General features: G+C 52.0%; 9 protein-coding genes across 9 annotated transcripts; 2 read left to right on the forward strand and 7 right to left on the reverse strand.

Annotated features, from left to right (window-relative positions):
• Positions 1 to 1,568: 1,568 nt before the first annotated feature.
• PtrM4_129090 (uncharacterized protein) lies at positions 1,569 to 2,255 on the forward strand (the record flags this gene model as incomplete). Its single annotated transcript, XM_001939935.2, has 2 exons — positions 1,569 to 1,653; positions 1,708 to 2,255. The coding sequence occupies 2 exons, from the start codon at positions 1,569 to 1,571 to the stop codon at positions 2,253 to 2,255; spliced, it is 633 nt and encodes a 210-aa protein (XP_001939970.2).
• A 437-nt stretch (positions 2,256 to 2,692) lies between these two features.
• PtrM4_129100 (Sec61-beta domain containing protein) lies at positions 2,693 to 3,205 on the reverse strand (the record flags this gene model as incomplete). Its single annotated transcript, XM_066108907.1, has 4 exons — positions 2,693 to 2,727; positions 2,779 to 2,874; positions 2,930 to 3,131; positions 3,203 to 3,205. 4 exons carry the CDS (start codon positions 3,203 to 3,205, stop codon positions 2,693 to 2,695), a joined length of 336 nt encoding a protein of 111 aa, XP_065960899.1.
• A 748-nt stretch (positions 3,206 to 3,953) lies between these two features.
• PtrM4_129110 (WNT1 domain containing protein) lies at positions 3,954 to 5,473 on the reverse strand (the record flags this gene model as incomplete). The annotated part of the gene is made up of 4 exons (XM_001939936.2): positions 3,954 to 4,645; positions 4,708 to 4,929; positions 4,987 to 5,127; positions 5,275 to 5,473. 4 exons carry the CDS (start codon positions 5,471 to 5,473, stop codon positions 3,954 to 3,956), a joined length of 1,254 nt encoding a protein of 417 aa, XP_001939971.2.
• A 2,248-nt stretch (positions 5,474 to 7,721) lies between these two features.
• PtrM4_129120 (F-box domain containing protein) lies at positions 7,722 to 8,477 on the forward strand (the record flags this gene model as incomplete). Its single annotated transcript, XM_066108908.1, has 1 exon — positions 7,722 to 8,477. One exon carries the CDS (start codon positions 7,722 to 7,724, stop codon positions 8,475 to 8,477), a length of 756 nt encoding a protein of 251 aa, XP_065960900.1.
• An 85-nt stretch (positions 8,478 to 8,562) lies between these two features.
• PtrM4_129130 (uncharacterized protein) lies at positions 8,563 to 9,346 on the reverse strand (the record flags this gene model as incomplete). The annotated part of the gene is made up of 3 exons (XM_001939937.2): positions 8,563 to 8,970; positions 9,094 to 9,256; positions 9,315 to 9,346. 3 exons carry the CDS (start codon positions 9,344 to 9,346, stop codon positions 8,563 to 8,565), a joined length of 603 nt encoding a protein of 200 aa, XP_001939972.1.
• A 1,504-nt stretch (positions 9,347 to 10,850) lies between these two features.
• On the reverse strand, positions 10,851 to 12,067 carry PtrM4_129140 (ARA1, Aldo-keto reductase, related to diketogulonate reductase; the record flags this gene model as incomplete). The annotated part of the gene is made up of 3 exons (XM_001939938.2): positions 10,851 to 10,880; positions 10,930 to 11,720; positions 11,917 to 12,067. 3 exons carry the CDS (start codon positions 12,065 to 12,067, stop codon positions 10,851 to 10,853), a joined length of 972 nt encoding a protein of 323 aa, XP_001939973.1.
• A 1,005-nt stretch (positions 12,068 to 13,072) lies between these two features.
• PtrM4_129150 (MgtA, Cation transport ATPase) lies at positions 13,073 to 17,157 on the reverse strand (the record flags this gene model as incomplete). Its single annotated transcript, XM_066108909.1, has 2 exons — positions 13,073 to 13,244; positions 13,298 to 17,157. 2 exons carry the CDS (start codon positions 17,155 to 17,157, stop codon positions 13,073 to 13,075), a joined length of 4,032 nt encoding a protein of 1,343 aa, XP_065960901.1.
• Positions 17,158 to 19,251: 2,094 nt separating this feature from the next.
• Positions 19,252 to 21,054, reverse strand: PtrM4_129160 (PnbA, Carboxylesterase type B; the record flags this gene model as incomplete). Its single annotated transcript, XM_001939940.1, has 1 exon — positions 19,252 to 21,054. One exon carries the CDS (start codon positions 21,052 to 21,054, stop codon positions 19,252 to 19,254), a length of 1,803 nt encoding a protein of 600 aa, XP_001939975.1.
• Positions 21,055 to 21,846: 792 nt separating this feature from the next.
• On the reverse strand, positions 21,847 to 22,578 carry PtrM4_129170 (hydrolase (HAD superfamily); the record flags this gene model as incomplete). The annotated part of the gene is made up of 1 exon (XM_001939941.2): positions 21,847 to 22,578. The coding sequence occupies one exon, from the start codon at positions 22,576 to 22,578 to the stop codon at positions 21,847 to 21,849; it is 732 nt and encodes a 243-aa protein (XP_001939976.1).
• Positions 22,579 to 22,740: the final 162 nt, after the last annotated feature.

A 22,740-nucleotide genomic window follows, 5' to 3' on the forward strand; every position in this document is an offset into this window, starting at 1 on the left:
AAAGGAAAGGAACTCTGAGAAAATTTCCGGGAGAATTCGGTCTACTTAGGCCTCCCAACGAGGTTACAAGGGCTTCCAACGCCAAGCGACCTCGGGAAGATTGGCGAGATGTATATGGTCTGATTCAGCTATTCAGTCTTAGGCAGTAAACGTCGAGGAAAGACGAGGCGAACGACGGCTCGTGTCAGGGGATGAGTAGTTTTGCGTATGTAGTCGAATTCATATCATGACATGCCATGGCGCCATGGCAGGCATCCCGCCATCTCGTCAACGTATCAGCAAGTTGCAAATGGCATCCCGCCATGCAGCAAATTGGCACGCCTTCGCTTACAAAACGAAGGCTGACGCTAGCAAAGGCGAATAGGGCTCTTGCGTGTTAGAGATCTCGGCATTGCTGGCTTAGCATGCCAGGCGTCGCGTCTGCACGCTGTGTGGACTGGAAGCGGCCCTCCTTCCGCTGTTCCGCGTCGGTGCAAACCAGGCATGGAAGGAAAATGATGACATATAGGGTGCCAAGTCCGCGGTTCTGGTGGTTGAGCTGGGATGCTCATCGGAAACAAACCAGCTGGAGGGCCTTGTCAGATCTGTGTTCAGCTGTAACTATAGAGCACAAGGAGTCCTGCTGCGCCGCACCGATGTACTCAAGTCCCATGGCATTCTTTTCATTGCACCGTACGCCTGGACTTTTCTTGTATGATATACCATGGCAGCAGAGGCAATACCTCCGCCCTACGTTATCACGGCACATGATAAGCGTGGCCTAATCGTCGTTACTGGCGCTGTGGTGCTCGCCTTCGTGTGGTCGTGTTTCTCGATCCGAATATGGCTGCGATTAAAGTCAAGGGAGTGGAGATCCGATGGTGAGTTGACTTGGCCTGCTATGCCGTATGCCAGACCCTGTACTGAGGACGTGTACGTCCAGATTGGTGGCTGGCAGCGGCAACGATACTAGACACGGTGCAGACAGCAGTCATCTTCCACCTAGTTGACCTTGGTCTTGGGGCATCTCAGGACGGTCTATCGTCATCGCAACTGGAACGAATTGGAAAGGTAAGTTGGTGATGTGTGGGTGATCGGTCCTTCTAGATCGGCGCCAGAACGTTCACGCAGGGCAAGCACGCGAAGAAGTTCATGGTCGATCCTGGTGGGGAACCACGTCTGACAATCTAAACAGGAAGGCTTCACGACTCAGATTCTATACATCCTCGTACTATTAGCCTCAAAGTTGTCGGTGCTATTTCTCTATCTACGCCTGTCGCCCGGAGGATCACACCGCCTTGCAACATGGTCACTTGCAGCGCTTTCAGGCGTATGGGCACTGGCGTCGATAATACTCATTGCGACACCGTGCAACACAACGCAAGCATACACGCAGTCGGCTGATTGTTCCAACAGGGTATACCCCACAGTATCTCGACTTCTTCGGAGCCCTCATTGACCAACTGCAGTGGCCGAAATGGCAGGCCGTAGCCGCCTTGGACATATTCACGGAATGTCTCATCTTCATGATCGCAATACAACTAGTCTACTCCCTGCATATGCATTTCTTCGCAAAATTTCTCGTCGTCATGGCGTTCGGCGCCCGTCTTCCCGTCATAGCTATTGCTGCCATACGACTCTACTACATGAACGGGCGGATTCGCGGCTCAAGTTGTAAGTAGTCACGACAAAAACTAGCAATGGAAAGGAGATATTGATTTACTGTAGATACATTCGAGTTTATAGTAGCTACACAATGGCAGATGGGTTACGCCATCATGAGTAGCACCATCACAGGCATGGCGCCGTTTTTGAAACCCTTCGACAGCAACTATGTGGCCAGCTACAAACACTCGGATCAGAGCACCCATAACAGACACACTGTACCAAACAGTTCGATGGACACTTCAGTCCTCCCTCCCCGGCGGAAGATGTCTTCAGGCGGTCTTTCAGAATCCTACTTGATGGAAACGCTGCCGAGTAGGAGAGGAAGCAAACAGACACTACCCGAGCGCCACAGCTCCTTGGAACACATACGATCAACTTCAACATCACGAGCAGCGCAGTCTGCCACAATGACGGCAGACGAGCAATTCTGTCCTACACACCGGTACAGAGGCCACGAGACAGAGGTATGGGTTGGAGAAAGAAGCCTTAGTATGACCCAACAGGAAATGATGCAGGGAGCATCGAGTGGCAATAAGAGACAGAAGCTGGTAATTGGAAAGAAGAAGGAATTCAAGATCGAGGTGGATCGTGTGAGTCGCGACTTTTAGCATACGTGGCTGGCGGTATCCTTGACTTTGGTGGTGTACAATTGGGCGTCGATGAAATACCCCTGGTGATTTTTTTTGAATTTGCGCTCCTTGTGGTTTATTCATGCAAGGTGTATGTAGAGGATGCATTAACAAAAGTTGTCATTCTAGTGCGAACCTATAATACAGCTAGCAAGACTATCAGCCCCCGACCATGCAAGCTTCCGACGGTCTTGCTAGGTCCAATAGTCAAAATGATATCATGGGCAATACTGCTTTTGCGGTTCCGTGATGCTCAAATCTGTTTTGGCCATACCCGAGGAAATTCGTCAAAGAAACAAAGACGGGTAATCGCAAGTCGAGGGTAGGAGGACTGTGGAGACGGGCGCAAGAGAGCGTCGCGCTCAAAATGGGGAATCAGTCGAAATATATGGAGAAATGGTGGTGATGTGGAAGCCTTATGCGGAGAAGCGACGCATAACCTTGGCGATGACTGCTGTATGTTAGGCATTGGCTCGAGACAAGAACACGCGATTGTGCGTACCGTGAAGAGCGACAACGCTAAAGATGAAGACAACGGACAAGGTCATGACCACCACGGGGTCGACCTTGAGTCCGGGAGACTCATCGGTGTAGAGCCCTAAGAAGACAAGTTAGCTATGGTATGTCTTCTCTCTTGCCGAGCGTGTACTTACTCAGCATGGTGCTTGAGCTTCCACCTGCGCCTGCTGCCCTTGTGCTGCTTGGTCGCAGGTTGGCCGTCTTCTCAGCACGGTCAGCGGCCGCCTTCCTTCGCATAACAGTGGCGGGGCCACCCGGGGGCTTTGGTGAGGCAGGGCGCGCTGTCGTTGTGCCTGAAGAGGCTGCATTTGAAGGCGAGGTGGCACGTTGAGAAGACTGTCAATAATCGTTAGTTGTCGCAAGCATATCTAATGGCTACCATTGTGCCAGGGCAAAGTGTTACTAACCATGATGAAGTGGGAGAATAGTAACTGGTACGAGGAAGATGGACGCGTGGGGAGTGAAAGGTGTGCTTGAAGCTGCTGGTGATAGTCGCTCGTCCGATCTCAAAGGCCACGATTCTGGAGCTGGGGTTGCCGCAGCTGCGCTAACCCTGATCTCGCGTATAATGGCGCTAGCAAGGATCACGTGCCTAGCTTCCTTCACCACGGCACCAGTTCCCCCGAACAGGCAGGTCTCAATTGGCGTCGCGGGTCGTCAATGTGTACACGTAAGCGAGTTTCACCACAAAGAACCATGGTCTCAAGCCACTTTTCCCATTACAACGTTAGATGTACGAGCCCAAATGGCATCCCAACATCATCGGGGTAGCGTCATGCCTACCACTCGTTGACGCAGATGCCCTTGATCAGATCCGAAAAAGCTAGCAACCGATAATAGCAACATATGCTCAAGCAAACTCCTGCAAGCCCCAATCCCCAAGCCTCATAAACCGATGCCGACCTTTGATCCTGCCCAGCAAACACCCGTGTAACCGCCCGTGAAAAGGTATATTATCTCCAGCCGACCCAGACATGTAGACGAGCTTGCTGAAAGAGCATCGTTAAAACTACAGCAAATATTCGCCGACGACCAATTGACCTGCTACTCCCATGGTTACCTAGGTATAGTTGAAAGACCGACATGGCGTGACCGGGACACCTGAAATGCAGTAAACTCCGGATGTGCATCATATCCCTATAAGCAAAACTCCAGATTTTAGCCCCAAACAGACGCCTGAACTCCCTGAGTAGGTGTGTTGCTCCAGGGGCCGTTGTTCCAAATCCCTACGCCCTTGTCCGTGGCCGTAGCGGAGGGGTTCATAGAAGCAGACGTTGTGGCCATGTTGCTCTGCTCGCTAGCGTTGTACGAGTTGTAGCCCAGAGGCGAGGGCAGAGGAGAGTTTGCACGCTTGCCCAGCGCAGCACCGCCTGGTTGCTGAAGGTTCTGGTTCTGGGGACGAGTGCCAATGGGAGCCACGTTGGAGCCGTTGGACTTGTGGCCGGGCACGGGAGGAGAGCCACCAGGCGACGAGTTGGAGGTGCGGCTAGCCTGCTGGGCATCGAACAAGTTAAAGGCCGGGTTCTGGCCGGCAGAAGGCGACGAAGTGTTGTTGGAACGGGCGTCTTGGGCTCCACTTGCGGCATCCTTGTCGCGCGGGGGCATCTGGACGGAGCCGTCACTCTGGCCCTGCATGCCGAAAGGGTCAAAAGCGAGGGGGGACTGGCCACGACCAGCGGCCGAAGTCTGAACGCGTACGTCCTGGCTCGAGGTCGGGTTGTTGTTGTACAAGGTGGACGTCTCGCCATACAAAGCACGGTGCTGGCGGGCGATGAGTTCGCGGCGCTCATCTTCATTCATGGCATTGGGGCTCATGGAGCGATCCGACTTTGAGCCAGAGCCCGAAACGTCTGTATTATCCTAGTCAACCACATGTCCTGCTTCTATTGTTGCCCAGATTCCGAGTCCTTACTTCTGTGGTATTGCTGTTCCTGGTGATAGTTGCGCAGCTCACGCTCGCGCTGAGCCGCCATCCGTCGCTTCGCCTGCGCCATCTGGTCCGCGTCGTTGGGTCGGGGCGCATAGCGCTGGTTCTGGTAGAAGCCCTGAACATTGGAGGCCGAGTGGGAGCGCGAGCCGTCGTACTCGCTGACCGAGTGGTGGCGCTGCGGGCCGCCCATGCGTTGTTGTTGTTCTGTAATCTATGTTAGTAGATACAACTTGGTGGTGGGTCATGGTGGGGTGTGCGTACCAAAGTCGGGGTAGGGACGAGGACCACCACCACCCATCATAGGCATGGACTCGCGACGGTTGGCGCCCATGGGCGTTGGAGGAAATCCAGGGCCAAAAGGCTTTCCGCTCTTGGCTATGTTCTCAATGGCGCGGTCAACCTCTGTGTCATGTTAGCGCAAAATGATCTGTCATGTTGTTGCAGCCTGTCACTGCTGTCTGGCTGTCTGCATGTCTGCATGTCACTGCCAGGTTCATGTTGCAGCAGACAATAGACAAGCCCCAACATCAGGAATAGAAATCAACGCACCCTCAAACTGCGAGGCAAAGGCGTTGGCGGCCTCGCTATTGACCGTGGAGCTCGTGCCTATATCCGTGTGAATGGCTGGACTTTGCGCATTGTAACCCATTTGGTCAGTACCTGATCGCGAGGGCGGTGGCGGCTGCTCCCATGATGACTGTCGGCCAGGAGCAGGTGTGTTCCACGACGCGTCGTTGTAGTAGGACATGTTGGCTGGACGAGTGGTCGTGTGCGGTGGGTTATCCGGATTCGGGGTAGGCGCGCAAAAGAGTAGATGCAACAACTACAGTAAATATCCTGCACGCAAGCAAGCAGTCAGCATCTAAGCTTGCTGGAATAGACAAGGTCACGGGCAGCAATTGGCGATGGCGGATCCGGAAAGGTGGCCCTCGACGGCCGGACGGAGGTACTCGTGGGCGATATGGGGCGGGAAATGAGGTCGAGGCGGGCAGCGGAAAATTTTGGTGGAGAGGGCACATGTTTTGTCGACAGGGTGGTGGTGCCGCTTACCGAGAAATGCAATCCGTGTACTCACCTTGACCGCGACAAAAGGAGCGACAGCTGTTCACTAAGCTGGGAGCAAAGTGAAATCACCGAGAGAGGACAGCTGAGGCGGGTAGGGGTGAGGGAGGGACTTCGGGAGATATCGCGGGAACGAGTGAGGATTATTGTCGAAAGGGGATGCTGGATTCATTCATGGCGCTAAGCAGGCCGAGCAACGACCTATCCACTTAATTCATCTCCGCTCGCAAGACACGGGCCTCAGTAGCTGCATGCAATTAGTCTATCAAGTTATCCCGTTTGACCAACCGCTCACCACCATCTGCCACCGACACGCCGCAGCCTTGCGCTTGGGAGCCTCGATGACCGTCCCAGGTATGTGCAAGCAATCGGTCCACTGGCAGCCAGAATGTGCAGATGACGTCCGTGACGGTGAGGGACAGTTGCAGCTGCATGGAGAAGTCGAGCTATGCGAGACATGTATGGGTGCAGCAGTGGGAGCGCGGTTAGCGAACCGTTCAGCTTCGGCCTTGTCCACTGCCACCACATCGGCTATTCACCAGAGTGGCACAAAAACCGCCTCCCATCTTCCTCGCACGTGGGCGCCCGACGTCTCTGTACAGTATGTAAACCAATTTGACACACAGGCACTGTCTGTCAATGCGACGACGTATCTGCGCCACGACCATGTGCGAACCTGACGTTCGCAGTCTGCAGTCAGTGCCCCGCGCAGGAAAAGGGCGACTGGCGAGATGGATGCATGACACCCCACCAACTGCCAGCATGATCAACTTGCCCTCCCACTCCCCCAAAACCCAGACTGCTCGTGGACGTGGACGTGGACGTGGAAGTGGCCGGCAAATGCGGGCACTGCGGGGCATCCAAGACCATACACGGACAGCCTCCAATGGGCTCCCACCAACGACAGACTTTTGTGAAAATATCCTTTTTTGTGGCTTACATTCCCCATCGTAGTCCATGCACCACCACGGTGCCAGAAAGCATACAGCCGACAGTTGATCGTTATCTCGCGCAACCAAGACCGACATGCACCCGGCACCCGGCATCTAGCTCTTCCAGACTTTCATTTGCCCTTCCAAACGTCAAGTTCAAACATTCAAGCTTCCACCAGGTAGGCTGCACGTGATGAGCCACTAGCCGCGCTTGCTTGCTCATCGCCCGACCATGGCTGCCCAAGCACTTACCCACGTGCCTACGACTCGCCTAGACTCCATGGACATCAAGAGCTTGCTGTCTTAGGCAACCGGCATGCATGTTGGCTGGCTACCAAGTTGCTCACCTGCACAAATGCCGTCACTTAGCGTGAACATGTACCCCGTCTACCCCAGCTTTTTTTTTGCCTTTGCCTAACTGCCGTTGCGCCATCACACTCAAAAAGGAAATCTGATTCTGACACCCGTGCTCAAGGAAAGTTTGCTTCTGTATATCCCGAATTACCCTGTCACGTCAGAGCTCCTGAGAAGGGACTCATTGTTACTTCCGCGAGCATGCCTTCCTCTTTTTCTTGCACGTCATACGCCCAGCACCGACTGGCCTCAGTACTACTCGACATGGCCACGCATTCTTCCAAGCCTCCGACAGTAGCGGGAATGTGCCGCCATTGCATCACGGGTCCAGCGTTTTTTTCTTGTACACGAAACACGAGACGCCTTTTCGACAATAACTCTCATCATGAGGATATTGGTACTACTATTCACTCGGCAGCCGTCGATGATTATACACTGTCTGCCTTGTATTTGCTTTTCTCTTTGCTTCCAAGACTCACAATACTAATACACCGCGACGACAAACTTGTGTGAATAATGACAACATGGCGGCAACGGTTCACTTTGCCTTGTCTGCATGGACATTACATAGCAAACTTCTTGCTACTGTTTTTACCCAGCAAAACACAGAAAGTCTATTCAGGAACCACACCGAAAGCGCACGCTATGATGAACCTAAATACAACGTCTCTTTTGGACCTGCCTCCAGAACTTATCCTCGAGATCCATGACCACCTCTCCCTGGATGCACTGTTGGCACTCAAGCTTACGCACCCTCGACTCCATCAGATCATCCGTCTTGATCGACAGCGTTGGCAGAGCCCTCTCTCCCACTGCTCACATCGCGCTATCCAACTCTACCTGGCGCTATCGACTGCGAAGGCCAGTCATCGGTTCTGTAGGCTATGTGCGGCCACCATACCCGTTAGTATGTTCAACTCATCAACGAGCCCAGCTTTCATCCAGGCAGCAGATACGGATGATTTCCAAAACATCATTGAACTGCCACCGGGCATCTGCGCCTTGCACGTAAGCAGACTGATGAGGGTTGTCCACACTGGGCCCAGGGGTCCAAACGAGTGGACTAGTACTCCAAGCAGGATGTGCATGCACTGCGGCAACATCGAAGGCTGGGCAGACTGTGACTGCAAGTGCGATAGCTGCGCGGTCGGAATAGTGAAGACATTCACCCGCTATCTCAACAACACTAGAGAATGCCAGCAATACCGTTTCTGGAAGGCCGATTCCCCAACGAACAAAACCCGAGATGGCCATCTTTGGGTGCGAGAGACTGTGATGGATGAGAGAGATCACTATTCAATCATCAATCTTCCAATCAGGCCCATGTTGGATGAAGCCACCACAATGACGCAACATTCGCAATTGGGTTACGGTTCCTTCTTCCGCAGCAGCTTCTGGTTGTAGCTCATCCTCAGCCTTTGACCATGTATCATCTCGCATGTATCATGTCATCCCGTATGATTTGTACTCTTTTAATTTATTGTATCATTTAGAATTCTGTCTTTTCCTTGCTCATGAACTCGTCTTTCTCTTCTGCAAGACCAGCCTGTTCCACATCCACACTGCCGTTTCTCCTCTGATATCTCAACTCATGTCCCCATCTTCGTACACTCATCAAAGCCCACCACTGCGCAATCATCAACACGAGGCCAAAGCATGCTGCGCCGAATTTGATGACGCTGAAGCTCGTGGAGCATTTTTCTAGCCATTGAGCATTCCACCCAAAGCCTGCATCGATGTCGCGACATATCGAAGATCCGTCAAGAGCGTAGCTCGGGATTACCGGGTTTAGCAACCGAAAGTCGAATGGCAGGACCATGTTCACGAGTGCGATGGTTACGAAGGACAGCGTCGTGGTGTGAAGGATGGTGTAAGCTGACACGAGGCTTGGTATTGACTGAGTATCATTCGTTAGCTCTCTACGCCTCACGAGTATCCAAGTCATGTAATCCGGACGGTCCGATTGGTCGCGGCATGATACCGGATGTAGCATGAAATACAGAGTAGGAACTTTGCTTACCCAAACGGCGCCCACCAAGCCTAGTGTGCTTGCGCAGCCAGCAAGCACATTATATGTTAATGAAAAGCATGCGCTATCGAGATCAGAGCCCGGAAGTATGAAGGAAAGAGCGAGGAGTGTGTGTGCGCATAGTGTGAGGGCCGGAAGCACGACAGCCAGAAACCTGATGAGGATCATGTTAGTCCCAGTCATCCGAACATACGCGGGCGCATGCGACATACCTCATCTGGCTCTGCTCGGTCGACAATGCCATATTTATCAAGTAGCCCAAGTATGTCCAGATCGAAACTAAACGTCACAAGCAGCGGTTGCTCTGTCAAGAAGTGCGATGCGGTACGATTGCGTTGCGCTGCGCTGCGGTCAAGGTGGATGTAAAAGCAAAAGACGTCGGTCGGAGGAGATCCGGGGTATCAGAATTGGAGGACCAGCAACAACGCGAAGAAGCAAGCGGCACGACGTTGATGTAAAGTGTAGAATGTCAAGTGTGAAGATATGAGAAAGCTTTCTTGCGCAAGCCCCGAATGCGCGAGTGTGTTAGGTCAGATGCCTGTTTTCGCCGACGGAATGGTGAGATCGTGTGGTCGATATCGACGCCCTGTCCACCAAAGTTTAGCTCCGGGATGCGCGGATGCTGGCGAAAAGAAAGTGTGATGTCACAATAACGCGATGGTTTTAGAAAAGCCGCTGAATCAGCAGCTGCTACCCACTTGCAACAATCAAGAATACGAGTCGCAACACTTTGTCCGACAGCGAAAACGCGAGAAATGGTAAACCCCGCAAAAGTAGCGAGAGGGTGACAGTTGGGTGTTGAGAAGGGACGGCCCTTTGGACGATTCGACACGCAACTTGTGCCTGCAAAGAGAAAGGCTACCTATCTTGCAAAAGATATGTACACCACGCATGCAGTTTAGTCCGGACGCGCCAATGGGATCATGCGGCATGCGGTAGTCCCAGTGGAGTTCAGTCCCGGACCTTGGCGGATTAACAAAACAAAGCCTAGATCAAGCGCGTCATCTTTGTGTACGCCATTTTGCAAGAGACGAATCGCCTCTGCTCGAGCTACCTCCGGTCGTGCCCTGGGCGGGTAGAATCTTGGATGGCGTCCCAACTAGATCGCACTGAACCCCGCAAAGGAAATAAAGAGGAGGGGAAAATGTAACATGGCACATTTTGCATTTCGATGCGCCATTGTCATGAGATACATGGGGAAGGAGAGAGCGTCGGATCTCCGCTCTCCCATGATCCGTAGCGAATCACGCAAGTCTTGGGCCGCCTGCTTGTTAATCACATGCTTGTCTCCCATCATGCCCCTTGGTTTCCGCTGTGCGGTGCTGACATGTGTAGATTGTGGAATGTTCAATTTCACGCGACTTTTTCTTCGTCTCTGCAAAACAAGCCTAAACGTCCAGCGGCAGAAGTACAGACCTAAAAGCTTAGTCGACTGACAGCGACGATCGCAGCCAACAAGGAAAAATTGATTCAGGACTTCAATGAAAGCTTGGCAGGCTTGATTGACTCGTTAGTGTGGAGTGTGGAGTCTTGGCAAGCGAGCGAGTCCGATGTGTGACGGCGCGCTGACGTGGTAAGTAGGAAGGTAAGACGCGCAGCACCAATTCACAAAATGTTTCCAGACAGAGAGCAGTATGCATAATCATCATTGCTATCTGGTATTGCTACCTAGCGCGCCCATTTCAGGGCGACTCGCCGTTGTGTATCATGAACTCGCAATTGAATCAACCGTCAACCATACCCAACGTCTATGCGAAAACGTAGCAGGGGATGCCGTACTAGACGAACAGTTAGCAGAGTATATAAAAGGACCGGGACTTCACGTACGTTGGTAGGAGCATTGAATTTCAGGTTCTTGTCCAAGTCGGAAATCTCCTTGATTTCGCTGTCCTTGAGATCGAAGCTCGTTACATCCAAGTTCTGGGCGAGACGGTGCTCAGAGTTTGACTTTGGAATGACGCTAAGACCGCGCTGTGTCGACCACCGTAGCAGAACCTGTGCAGGTGTCTTGTTATGTGCTTCCGAGATCTTCTTGATGACGGGGTGGTCAAAGAGAAGAGGAGTGTCGGCGGCAATCTTCATGTCGCACTCGATGAAGCTCTGGGGACCAAAAGACGAGTACGCAGTGACCTTGATGTTATGCTGGTTGGCCAGCTCGATGAGGTAGGGCTGAACGTAGTATGGGTGGTGCTCGATCTGAAGCGTTGCAGGCTTGATCTTTGCGTACGTGAACATGTCCAGGAGGAGCGCACCGCTGTAGTTGCTCACGCCAATGCTCTTGGCCAGTCCCTTGTTCTTGAGCTCCTCGAATGCCTCCCATGTGCTTTGTAGGCTGGCTTTGCTGTGCTCAATCTTGCTCTTGCCGTCAACGAACCAACCCGGTGGGTAACGCTCCTTGGGGTCGACGTATTTCAGGGCGACGGGGAAGTGAATGATGTACAGGTCAAAGTAATCGACGCCCCAGTCGGCCAACTGCTTGCGGCAGATGAGCTCGACTTGCTCGCGCTCGTGGAAGGTTTGCCAGAGCTTGCTGACAATGAAGAGGTCCTCGCGCTTTACGAGACCATCCTTGATGGCGCGGGCAACACCTTGGCCGCACTCGACTTCGTTGCCATAGTCTATGAAAACGACATGTCAGCTTCTGCATGTTCCCAGATGTAGGAGGGTATGTACACGTGAGCTCGTGTTTTCATTCCGAGAAATGGCGCTAGCATTCCGAGGCAGCAGCAAGAATGCAAAAGGGCCACCGGTAAATTCGGAGTGACGCGCCGCCACGTCTTCCGGTCCAAGAAGGGATCACGTGAGTGTACATACCGCAAGCACCGTCGAAAAGTCTGTATCCAGCCTTGATGGCGTTGTACACGGTCTCGGCGCAAGTGGCATTGTCGACTTTCCACAGTCCAAAGCCAACCTGAGGCATCTTGTTGCCATCGTTCAGCGTGACATAGGGAGTGTTGGGAGCCATTGTAGCGAAGCAGTTGCGATTAGCAAAGCTATTTCTCAGTAGATGGGAGGGTAGCGAGGGTACTCGTTGTGAGAAGCAAATACGTGCAGCAGGTAGTAAAGAAGAGGCAGGTTTGAATGAAGAAGCAGAAGAGCTGACGGCGGCGCGAAGCGTATTAATACTACCGGCGCGGCAGTATCGCCCAGCAATCATGTCCCTGATATTGGCCTTGAATTTTGCAGACGGATCAAGAGCAGTTGGCGCCAGGTACAACAGCCTGCCGTCTATATACGCCGTGTCAAAATCTAGTCCGACATATGACCCTGCGTCTTCACCCGGACGACTGGGTAGGCATAGTCGATCTGCGTCTTTACCCTGATGGGCCATGCTTCCGCCTCTCATTTAACCTTGTTGCGCCGCATCCTGTGGCGCCTATTCACCTTAGTCGTCGGCCTCGGTATCTGACGTCGACAGTTGAAAGCTCTGTTCCATGACGTCTCGAGACGCCCGGCAGTTATTGACAGATGGGTAAATAGCGGACCGTCTCAACAATTCGCTATCAGTCAATTTCTTCGTGCTGAAACGGCATATGGAGCCATGTTGGTGGTAAAATAAGCACGCCAGCAATCACAATCACCGAAGAGACGATAGTGGGGTAATCTGTGCCCCTCACTACCCACATTTCTTACCCTGCCACCACGCCGGGCACGTTGGACGGGTAAATTGACCGCACGACTCAAGGCACCGGATAATTAATAAGCGCCAGAACTCGTGATTCACCATCCCTCCGTGGCAGTGGATAAACAGTCTTCTCTTGTGGAGAGTGTCTGATAAGTAACAAGTACCTGTAGTTGATCAAGGACAGGGTTTATTCTTCAAGTGACGCTAAATCGATAACACAATACACTGGTCGAACCAAAAACAAAAAGCCCATTTGGGGCTCAGTCGTACAAGAATCTTGATAACACCCAGTGCACATGCGCCAATGTGACATTGCTGAGTGTACTGCTCCACCACACGCGTAAACTACTTGCGCGAACTCGCCATCTCTCCATACCGACCACGCTGTTGCGTGGTATCATAAGCTTGTAGAACCCTTGCTTGCGACTCGTCTGTTTGAGAAAAGGCATAGCCGCGCTGTTTGCGCATACGCTGCACCTGTCGGACTTTACGGATCGCTTTCTGGAATTGCTCCATGCTACCACATATGTTAGCACTAATTTGTATGCACAAAGTTTACGAGAGACGTACCGTGGCCTGTAATCCTGAATGTTGTACTTTTGAATTTCCTGGACATGATGATAGCTCTGCGGGAAGTACATTCTTTTCGCGTACTTCCATGCGAAGTCTCTGATCAAGCAAAGCGGCGGTAATACCACAATCATCGCCCAGAAACGCGGGTCCGGGAAAAGTCGGGCAATGACGCCTACGTACTCGTTGGAGATGTTGATCATCGGTGCAACGGTGGCGTAGAGGGGCATGAGTATGAACCAGAGTAGCATAGAGCCAGGGATTGCCAACACAGTGTACTTTGTCCAGATGTTGGTGATGAGCGAGGCTTTGAGAAGGACGGTCGCAAGGTTAGCAGTGTAAGCAGCTGTGCCCCACACCCAATGACCTGCGTTTCGGCCGTCCCACTGCGGCCAGTCCCACAAGACGAAAGCTTGGGTGCCAAAGTAGAGAATGAGGGAGTGATAGAAGCCGTTTCCAACCCATGACCAGAAAGAGTGCATTCTGAAGAACACGCCAGACTGACTCAGGCGATAAAGCTGCGGATAGCGGTCCAGTAGTCTTGCGCTTACGAATTGATCGAAGATGCCGAGCACAAAAGGTGGTGCTGCTGTAAAGAAGACGTTGTACATTGTCAGCGTCCAGGACTCGTATATGATCTGACCAGAGAAGCCGTTCTGGAACGAGTACCAGAATTGTGTCATGAACATGGCAATATTCTTGTAGAAGGAATACAGGATGACCTTGCTGACACGCTGGTAGCTCCATGCGCCGTGGACAAGAAGAAGCTTTCGTAGGTAGCGGAATTGACCGATCGCAATATCTGCGCTACGAGCTGCCTGTAAGCCCTCGACACCACTGATACCGACACCAACATGTGCAGCTTGAATCATAGAGACGTCGTTGGCTCCGTCACCAATAGCAAGCAGGATGGATTTGAGATGACGCTTGACGAGCTTGACGACTAGTGCCTTCTGCAGAGGAGAAACACGACAACAAATGACAGCCTTGCATTTGACTGCAAGATCGAGGAACTCCTTCTCGAGATCACGTTCGAGAGCGTACGTGAGCGACTTGCCGTCAATGACCAGAGCGAGAACATCCATCTCTGCACCACCTTGACTCTGGCTTGTAATGGCTTGGAATTTCTTGCGGATATTATCTCTTGTGTCTTCCTTGTTTTCTTCGTTGATGATGAGTAGACTCATATCCTCGCTGATCAATTTGCAACTCATGCCGATGTTGATGGCAGTTTCTTGGCGATCTCCAGTCAAAACCCAGACCTTGATTCCGGCAGATTGGAGAGTGGCGATAGTGTCAGGTACGCCGTCTTGTAGTTTATCTTCGATAGCGGTTGCTCCAAGTAGAGTCATGTCGTGTTCGATGAGTTCAGCAGCCTTGTCCAGTTCATCTGCGCGGTTGCCACCAACTGTCGTTTGCGCAGTATTGAAGATGGTCCACCATTCTCGAAACTCATCTTCGCCGATTTCTCTCATAGCCAGACAAAGTGTACGGAGTCCTTCGGAAGCATACTCTTCAAGATGCGTGAGCGTTGCCTCTACATGAGGATTGTCCTTTCCGAGTCTCTCCAAAATGACGGTGTCGGCACCCTTTGTGTAGCACACGATCTTGCCTTCGGGTGTGCGGAATATTGTAGACATTCTCTTCCTTGTCGAGTTGAATTCGCAAACGGCCAGGAGTTCGTATTCCAGTTCGCGGCCGTCAACCTCGATGATGACAGCACGCGGCTTTCTTGCAGTGAACTTGTAGCCAAGGGTCACCGCGCCTTCCACCAAAGCTCCCTCGTCGGGAGAGGCGGCCTGATACTTGATGGCAGCCTTCTCGCCCTTTCTTTCCGGAATAACAGTATGACATGTCGCGAGTAATGTCAGGAATTGGTCGATGATGTACTTGTTGTGATGTGTCTTTCGGTTTTGCTCGAGCTGCTTGAAGTCGTGAATTCCAACCTCAACGCCGTCCTCGATTGTCCCGCGCCTGTCTTCGGGTACCTCGTCAGCATACTGTATTCCGGCAATTGTAGACTGCTTGAACTCCATCATGTTGCAGGTGAGAGTACCCGTTTTGTCCGAGAAGATGTATTCAATCTGGCCCAATTCCTCGACCAAAGACGATGTTCGGCATTTCGCGGGTGTGTCGGTTGGTTCGTAATAGATGTCCAGATCAGAGTCGATGAGACTACCGGTGTAGTATTTGACGATTTCAATAGTGACGAAGAGCGAGATGGGAACCAGATTGGAGTATAGCACCCAGTATGTCAGCAAGTCACGGAAGAATTGTTTGGCGCCATTGAACCTGTCGAGGCGGAGATAATCGACGAGACTGTCTCTTTGCGTTGTTTGGATAATGACATCGCCGATGGAGCTGATGATACTCAGTGCAATGAGGATTAGCACGAGCATGAGAATCTGCTTGTTGACCATCCTCTCGACCGCGGTGGTCTTGATGGGTGTAGCGGTCGCGTTTCTCATGAGCTTCGTTTCGTGGCCGGTAAAGACGACGACGCCATGGATCCATGGTGTGTTACGAAGTGTAGCACCTCGCAGCAACAGTTGATCAGGTGCCAGGGGTAGCTCCTTCTCTCCTCCACCTGCTGCGATAGTCAAGGTTGCTTCATATGTATATAGACTGCTGTTGGGTTGTTCTGATCGTATCCTGCCACCTAGTCTCGCCAGCTCGGCTGGACTGACATAGTCTGCCGTTTCCGGAATAGCCTGCTTGATCTTGAGATTGGTCTCTCCGTCCAAGTTGGCTGTTTCGATGTAGCATAGACCCTCGGGCTCGGAGGATGCGAGAAGGACGAGATCGGTGGGGAAGGGCTGCTCGGATTCGACGCGCACGATATCTCCTACTGCCACATTGACCCATTTCGTGTCTGTAAAGGTAGAACCCTTGAGGACCTGGGCTTTTGAGTTGTTCAGCTCCGAGTCGGACTGTTTCCGCCGGTAGTCTTCAATGTACTCCTTGACAGCTGACACCAGGAGGACTATGCCGAGCGGAACGATGGTAGTGAATCGCGACGTGGGGGAGATGCCGGGAATCTGCTGGAGGATGGCAGTGAAGAGGAAGAAGAGGTTGGCGTATTTTGAGAATTGCTCGTAGAGGAACTTGGGGAGGAAGGTGACGATGTTGTACTTGCACGTCGAAATGTGGTTGTCGACGTACTTGTTGACGGCATTGGCGGGTGGGTTGTTCAGGTGTATTATGCGGGGTCCCAATGTCGACGGGTCGGGTGTGCCTCGGCCGAAGCCAAACTTGAAGGTGCCCAGCCCCTTCTTGGGCTTAGCAGAGTGGCCGTCGTCGTGTTGACTTGCTGTCTCGTTGCCGCTCGGCTGGCGTTGGTGTGCTGCGTTCTCGGTCAAGGGCAGGTCCATTTCTGAGTACTCATTGCCCCGGCCAAACATGTTCTTGACCCGGCCAGTCAGGCCACCTCCGAGGCTCAGGATACTATTCCTGTTGTGTGCGTTCTTGGAGTTGCCGCGCTGGAGGCTCGGCGAGGGCTGGTCGTAGGCTCCCCCGGCTGCGTAGTAGCCCTGGGTTGAGGCGTCATCGTCGTGGGGAATGTCGGCATCCGAGTATCGCTGGTAGTTGTGCAGGTCCGACGTTTGCGAATAGGCTCGGCTGTTGTTGTTTGCTCCTCCTAGATAGGGCGTCGTCGCACCTCCTGGTGCGCCAGGCCCTCCCGGCAGGCCTGCTGTCGTCGACCTGGCACCGCCAACAAAGTCATCATACGAGACCGAGGGCCGGCCCTCGTCATGGGCGGCGGGCCGTGGTGGTGCGCCTGCATTGTGTGTGGGTTGATGGTCGTCAAAGTCAATCAGGTTCTCGCTGTGAGACGGTCCACCCGGTGGCCGGCTGGCCATAGCGGCCGAAAGTGCTCAGCGAGCGTCCTTCTCCTCGCAGCGCGTCTGCTCTACTGCTTCATGTGGATGTGGTCGAAGCCGCCAGTTTTGGACAATCCGGATTCGTAGTGTTGCGGGCAGCCACGGATCTCTGCTCTCACTCTTGCCAGAAGGAATCCGCTGAGCTTGGTCTTGGCCGGCGTTTCGAGTCGTGCGTTTCGCCAGTGTGCGAGCTGCGCGCGCCTTTGTCGTGATGGCCTCTGTATTGTAGCGGAAAGAAAGTCTAGGCTGCTAAGTCGTCTCCTGGGCTGCAAACTGCAAACTGTCACGGGCTGGCTTGCAAGGGCTGGCTGACTGTCTGTCGTTGAAAGATGTGCGCACGGACCTAGATGCTGAGGCAGTGCCTACTACGACCCTAGGCAACCTGCTGCAGCCGCGCCCCTGGTGTCTCGTTGTACTGACGAATTATAATCCCTCGCCGCCTGACATGTGGCTCATAATTGAAAGCTTCTGCTTGCTGAACCGACGCCAACATCTGCACACTACCACAACCCGCACTCCCACGCCCATTACGCGGCGCCACGCTGTGGGGAGGGCTGTGGTGGAGACACTGGCTGCGCACGCCAAGTCTAGTTACAGTATGAGTTGACGTGCTTGAGATGCGAGCTCATCCCAATTTCCCTGGTACTGGCATTACAAAGCCTGCTTGGTAGGGGGAACATGAATGTGACATTCGCGTCTCCAAACATGTCTTCCTCTCAAACGCTATCTTGCGACCCATCGCATGTTGATCTCGCGTTGCTGCTCGTCTCTATATTAATGAGGCTGTGGCCGCGTACGTATGTAACAAAGCTGTTCTAGCGGGCGAGTGATGCTTAAAATAGCACTCCGTGATGCGTCCATAGCTCGTACCATGTATTGTCCGAGGCTTCCAGCTGCAAGGCATCCAACTACCAAGTGTCATGTTCCATGATGGTTCATCTTCCACCACGTCCCCGCAGTGCTAGTGCGCTGCAAAACTTCTCTCGCCCCCACCCAGCACCAACCCCCACTGACACATCTAAACCTATTCCGACTCCACACAAATCTACATTATATTCAAACTTATTTAACAAACCTCTATCAGTCAAAAAACAATGCCCGGCTAGCTCAATCGGTAGAGCGTGAGACTCTTAGTCATCACGTCCTAGCAGACACGATTATTCAGTACATCTCAAGGTTGTGGGTATGTCTTCTCTCTCATACTTCTTATATATTATCTCAGGACATCCCGCTAACCCTTAATAGGTTCGACCCCCACGTCGGGCTATGCTTTCTTTTTCTTTTTGGTCTGCGCAAATATTCTATTGGTGTGTGCACATGACCTGTCTCTCGTTAACAGGCTCACCTAGGTAGTTATCATAAAATACTTTACAGTGTGGGTAAGCGCCTAATAGGCGTGTCTGGCGACTACACTGGCCTTTTTTTCACTAGTATGTTTAGTATTTTATGACACCCGGGTGGGCTGTACACAGTAACTTTTTTTTCAACGTAATTAGTAGCTACGAAGACTTTATTTCGTAAAGATAGAAAAGCTATGTTATTGAATTCTGTGCATTGCCCTAGGCTGTGTCATATCCGACGTCGTAGATACCTCGATCTTTTACGCAAATTACAATCGCAAATGTTACAATCAATAGTCTGGTCTAAGGAAATCATCTGATACGCGTATGATGTAATGACATAGCGAGCGTTGCCTTCTGGAAATAGCTTTACTACTTTGCAACACATACCCCGGGTAGTGTTAGAAAGGCTGAATCACACACACTATTGTATCCTGTGTCTAGCACTGGAGTACCTCGCTATGTACTTATTATTACCTTGTTACTATCTTGTTGTGATCACATCTAACACTACCCAGGTACTGCGAGTACACTTCGATGTCCTGGTCATCATCTATGAACCTAAACACACTAATACATATGTGAATGATAAGTTTTAGCTATATTTTAGCAACTTCTTGTTCATCATCACTAGGGTCCATGTCATGATTGCAAAGAATTTGCGCGAGGTGTCATCCTCGAAATTACAAAATAACATTTCTGCAAGTAGATACTTTGATAATAATCAGAAAGCTCACTTGTTCAATCTAGCCGCCCTCTCAGGATCATTCCACCAAGCACACTGTTCCAACCTAATCGCTGTACCCTCCTTTTCCATCTTCACGCCTCCCTTCATCGGAGGGTTAACTACCAGCTCGTCTGTTCCAGCACCCTCATACCTCTCCCACTCAGAGGTGCTGCCTAAGCGATGCGTGTTTGGGTTGCCTGTAACAATAAAGCTCGCCCAGTAAGCAGGGTAGACCTCGGAGATTTCCGGGAACTGTGTATTGGGCAAGCCTTGGAAATATGATGAATCGCTGGCATGAGGCACACCTTGGTATGTTGGAGTAAAGTTTGGAGTGTCGAAGCGCGCTTTGTAAACGGGCGCTGAAGTCTTGGAAAAGTCAATGGCAGTGAGCTGCACGGGGCAGATGTATGCATAGTCCCCGTACGATTCTGCCAACCGCTGGTATTGGCCGGAGACGTAGCTCATGGTACCAGCCTCTGGCTTTTCCTCGGGATATAAGGCTTGGAGGTCAACGAGATCTTGAGCTGAGAGGCCTGGGACGAGCGTCTTCCAGTAGTTGACGAATTCTTCGTTTGTTTGCAGATCTTGCGGTACAAAGCCGTATCCCTCATCCGTGACGGAGGAGATTAGGAGGGGAATCTTGAAGAATGTGCCATCCGCGCCTGATGTGGACCCACGCTTCTCGAAGAGAGGACCCGGGGACACGGGCTGCCAAGGCCAAGTGAGGTTGCGGTTATGTGCGCTGAACACTGAAGAGGAGATGAACTGAATGTCGTGGGCTTCGGCACCTTGGAGACATTCAAGAGCCGCAGAGCTGGGCGTTTCGGGACAATTCAGATAGTTCATGAAATCTGCGACTTGGCGTTGGTAGAGCGGAAAGTCAACGCCGGGGAAGGCACGTGCGGTTGGTGAGCCAGAGGATATAATTGCCTTGCTAAACAAGGAATTGCCAGCATCAGAACCATAGTCATGGTAAAGGTGAATGCCGACCGCGTGGCCACCTGCACTCTGCCCACCGAGTGTGATCTGGTCTTTGTCGCCTCCAAACTCGTCGATGTACTTTTGCAAGAACTCCAAAGCCATTCTCTGATCCCTGATCCCAAGGTTCAAAAGATCGTCTTCTTCCATGAACTTTCCGGGCAAACTGCCCAATGCACCTAGTCGGTACTGGACAGTGATTACCATAAGAGGTTCCGCACTCTTCTCAACAAATAGTGCGCCATCAAAACTCTTGTGGGAGCCTGACACGAAAGCTCCACCATGCAGGTAGACAAAGGACGGGAGCTTGGTGTCCATGGGAATATGTGAAGGTCGGTAAATGTTGAGAGTAAGACAAGCTTCCGACTGGCCAAGCGAACTGTACATGTCCTGAAAACATGCTGGGCCTATGCTGGTCGCGTCCTTTGTGCCGTCAAATGCCGCTGGCCATGTTACTGGCTTGAACCTCCCCTCCCCAACAGGCTGTGTAGAATATTCAACATTCAACCATGCATCCACGGCGCTGCTGAACTCAACCGTCTTCTTCAAGTTGGTCATCAACTTGGTGCCTTGGAACGTTCCATATTCCGGGAGGCTGATGAGCAAATCCTGATCTGGTGTCTCATAAGTTGGCGGACTGGGCGATTGTGGCGTGGTCGGTCTCGCATAAGCAAAAGCACCATAGTACCAAAACAGTAACACGGTGCTGCCGGAGAAAATCATGATGATGGCTATCCGTCGTTTGAGCCATCGTGAGGAAAACCGGGTTGCTTTCATACCGTCGACGTTCCGGAGTTTTACCGGGGGCGAGGCAGGGAGTCGGTCCGCCATGTGAACCAAACCGCGCTACTCGTCCTAGAAAGCGGAGGGTGCGGGGACACAAAGCGCTGTACGGATAATGAGGTCACGCGCTTGCTCTGGTTTGCACTAGTGTAGCGTGGTCGGTGGTACGCGATAGGCATACTCGTGGTGTTGACGGCCGCGGCGCTGCACGTGGATGGCGAATAAGTCAGTGCCGAGCGCCGTCAGGTCGGTCATCGACTCCGGCCAAGCAAATGTGGGGTAAAGTGCAGGGGTGTGGAGAGCCTCGTCGCGAACCTTTGCTAGGTACACAAGCCGGAAGCATGCTCCAGTAGAAACCAACTGGATTCTGCCTTTGGCAAACTGCGCTAATGTCGTCGTTCGATAGCTCTTTACCATAATCTGGCAGATTATCAGCAGTATTGCTTTTGCGCTAGAAAGCATATTAGAGACTACCAAACTACCCAAGTACTTGGGCAGCGACTACAAGCAGACGGACCTACACGTGCAGACATAAGAGGCGACTCGCATCGATGGCGGTTAAATGCACCATTGCAGTTAGGTTTACCCCACACGACTAGGCTGTGTACCCTAAATCAGAAGGTTATCCCCGGGCGGTTGCTTTTCTAGCACCGATACCGGTAAGTGGAGGACAGGGCCAGAACACCATGATGGAAAATTTGTAAAGCAATTTGGGTTTAGATGTACAGGGGAGTTGACTAATTTGGCTAGCTATCTTTCTTTCTAGCCTTCCAAGGTTGCAATGCATGGGATGCATAACCATGTAGTATCGTCGCCCGCACCGTTACTCTGCATTTATCTTTACTTGCTCAGCTCAGCAAACTCCTTCTCGACCGCGTCAGCCATGTCAGCAAGAGTGTCAAACTTCCAGTTATACACCGGGTCGTCTCTGTTTCCCATGACCGCACCCGGTCGATAGATCCAGCTGCTCTTGATCCCCATATCCTTTGCCGGATGATGATCATGATATTGACTTTGTGCAGTCTGTAGTACTTCATGTTTTTCGACCCCAAAGTCCTCCTTGACATGCTTGAGCATATATTCAAAGTTCCTGAGATCAGGCTTGTAGGACCCAATGTTTTGAGCGGTGTATACAGCGTCAAACTTGTAGCCCTTCAGTCCATTCGCATTGCCGATCTGAAATGAGTCGTTGTCGACATTCGATAAAACAACTAGCTTGTAATGCTGGGACAAACGCTGAAGTGCTTCGGGGATATCGGGAAATCCAGGCCAGTGCCCTATACTTGCTCCGAATTGGTTGCATTCGTCTTCGCTTGGTTTCTCCAACCCCAACGCTTCGCATAGCTCGGGGAGTACCATAGCCAAGACCTCGGAGTATTTGAGATTTCCGTGTTCCCTTTCCACACGCGCTTCGATCTTGTGCATGACTTGCATGATATGCTTGCGCTCCATATCTTCTTTCCCGGATTTCTTGAGCATGGGCTGCAACGCTGTCAGGGCACCAGCTTCCCAGTCAATCAGAGTGCCGTAGACGTCAAAGGACAGGAGTTTGAAGTCTGTGAGCTTGGACATGTTGGACTGTCGGAGGTTCGGTATGCCGATTGAAGCGCGAATGAGTTTCCAGAGGTTTGGTATGCAGATGTCAAGAGGTAAAAAGTAAACAGTTCAAAGTTTTCAAAGTTGAAGTAGATGGGAAAGTTGTTTCGGTGGACGCGCTGATAGCGACTTATACTG

The sequence above is a fragment of the Pyrenophora tritici-repentis genome, chromosome 7 (genome assembly GCF_003171515.1).
Source record: "Pyrenophora tritici-repentis strain M4 chromosome 7, whole genome shotgun sequence".
NCBI lineage: Eukaryota > Fungi > Ascomycota > Dothideomycetes > Pleosporales > Pleosporaceae > Pyrenophora > Pyrenophora tritici-repentis.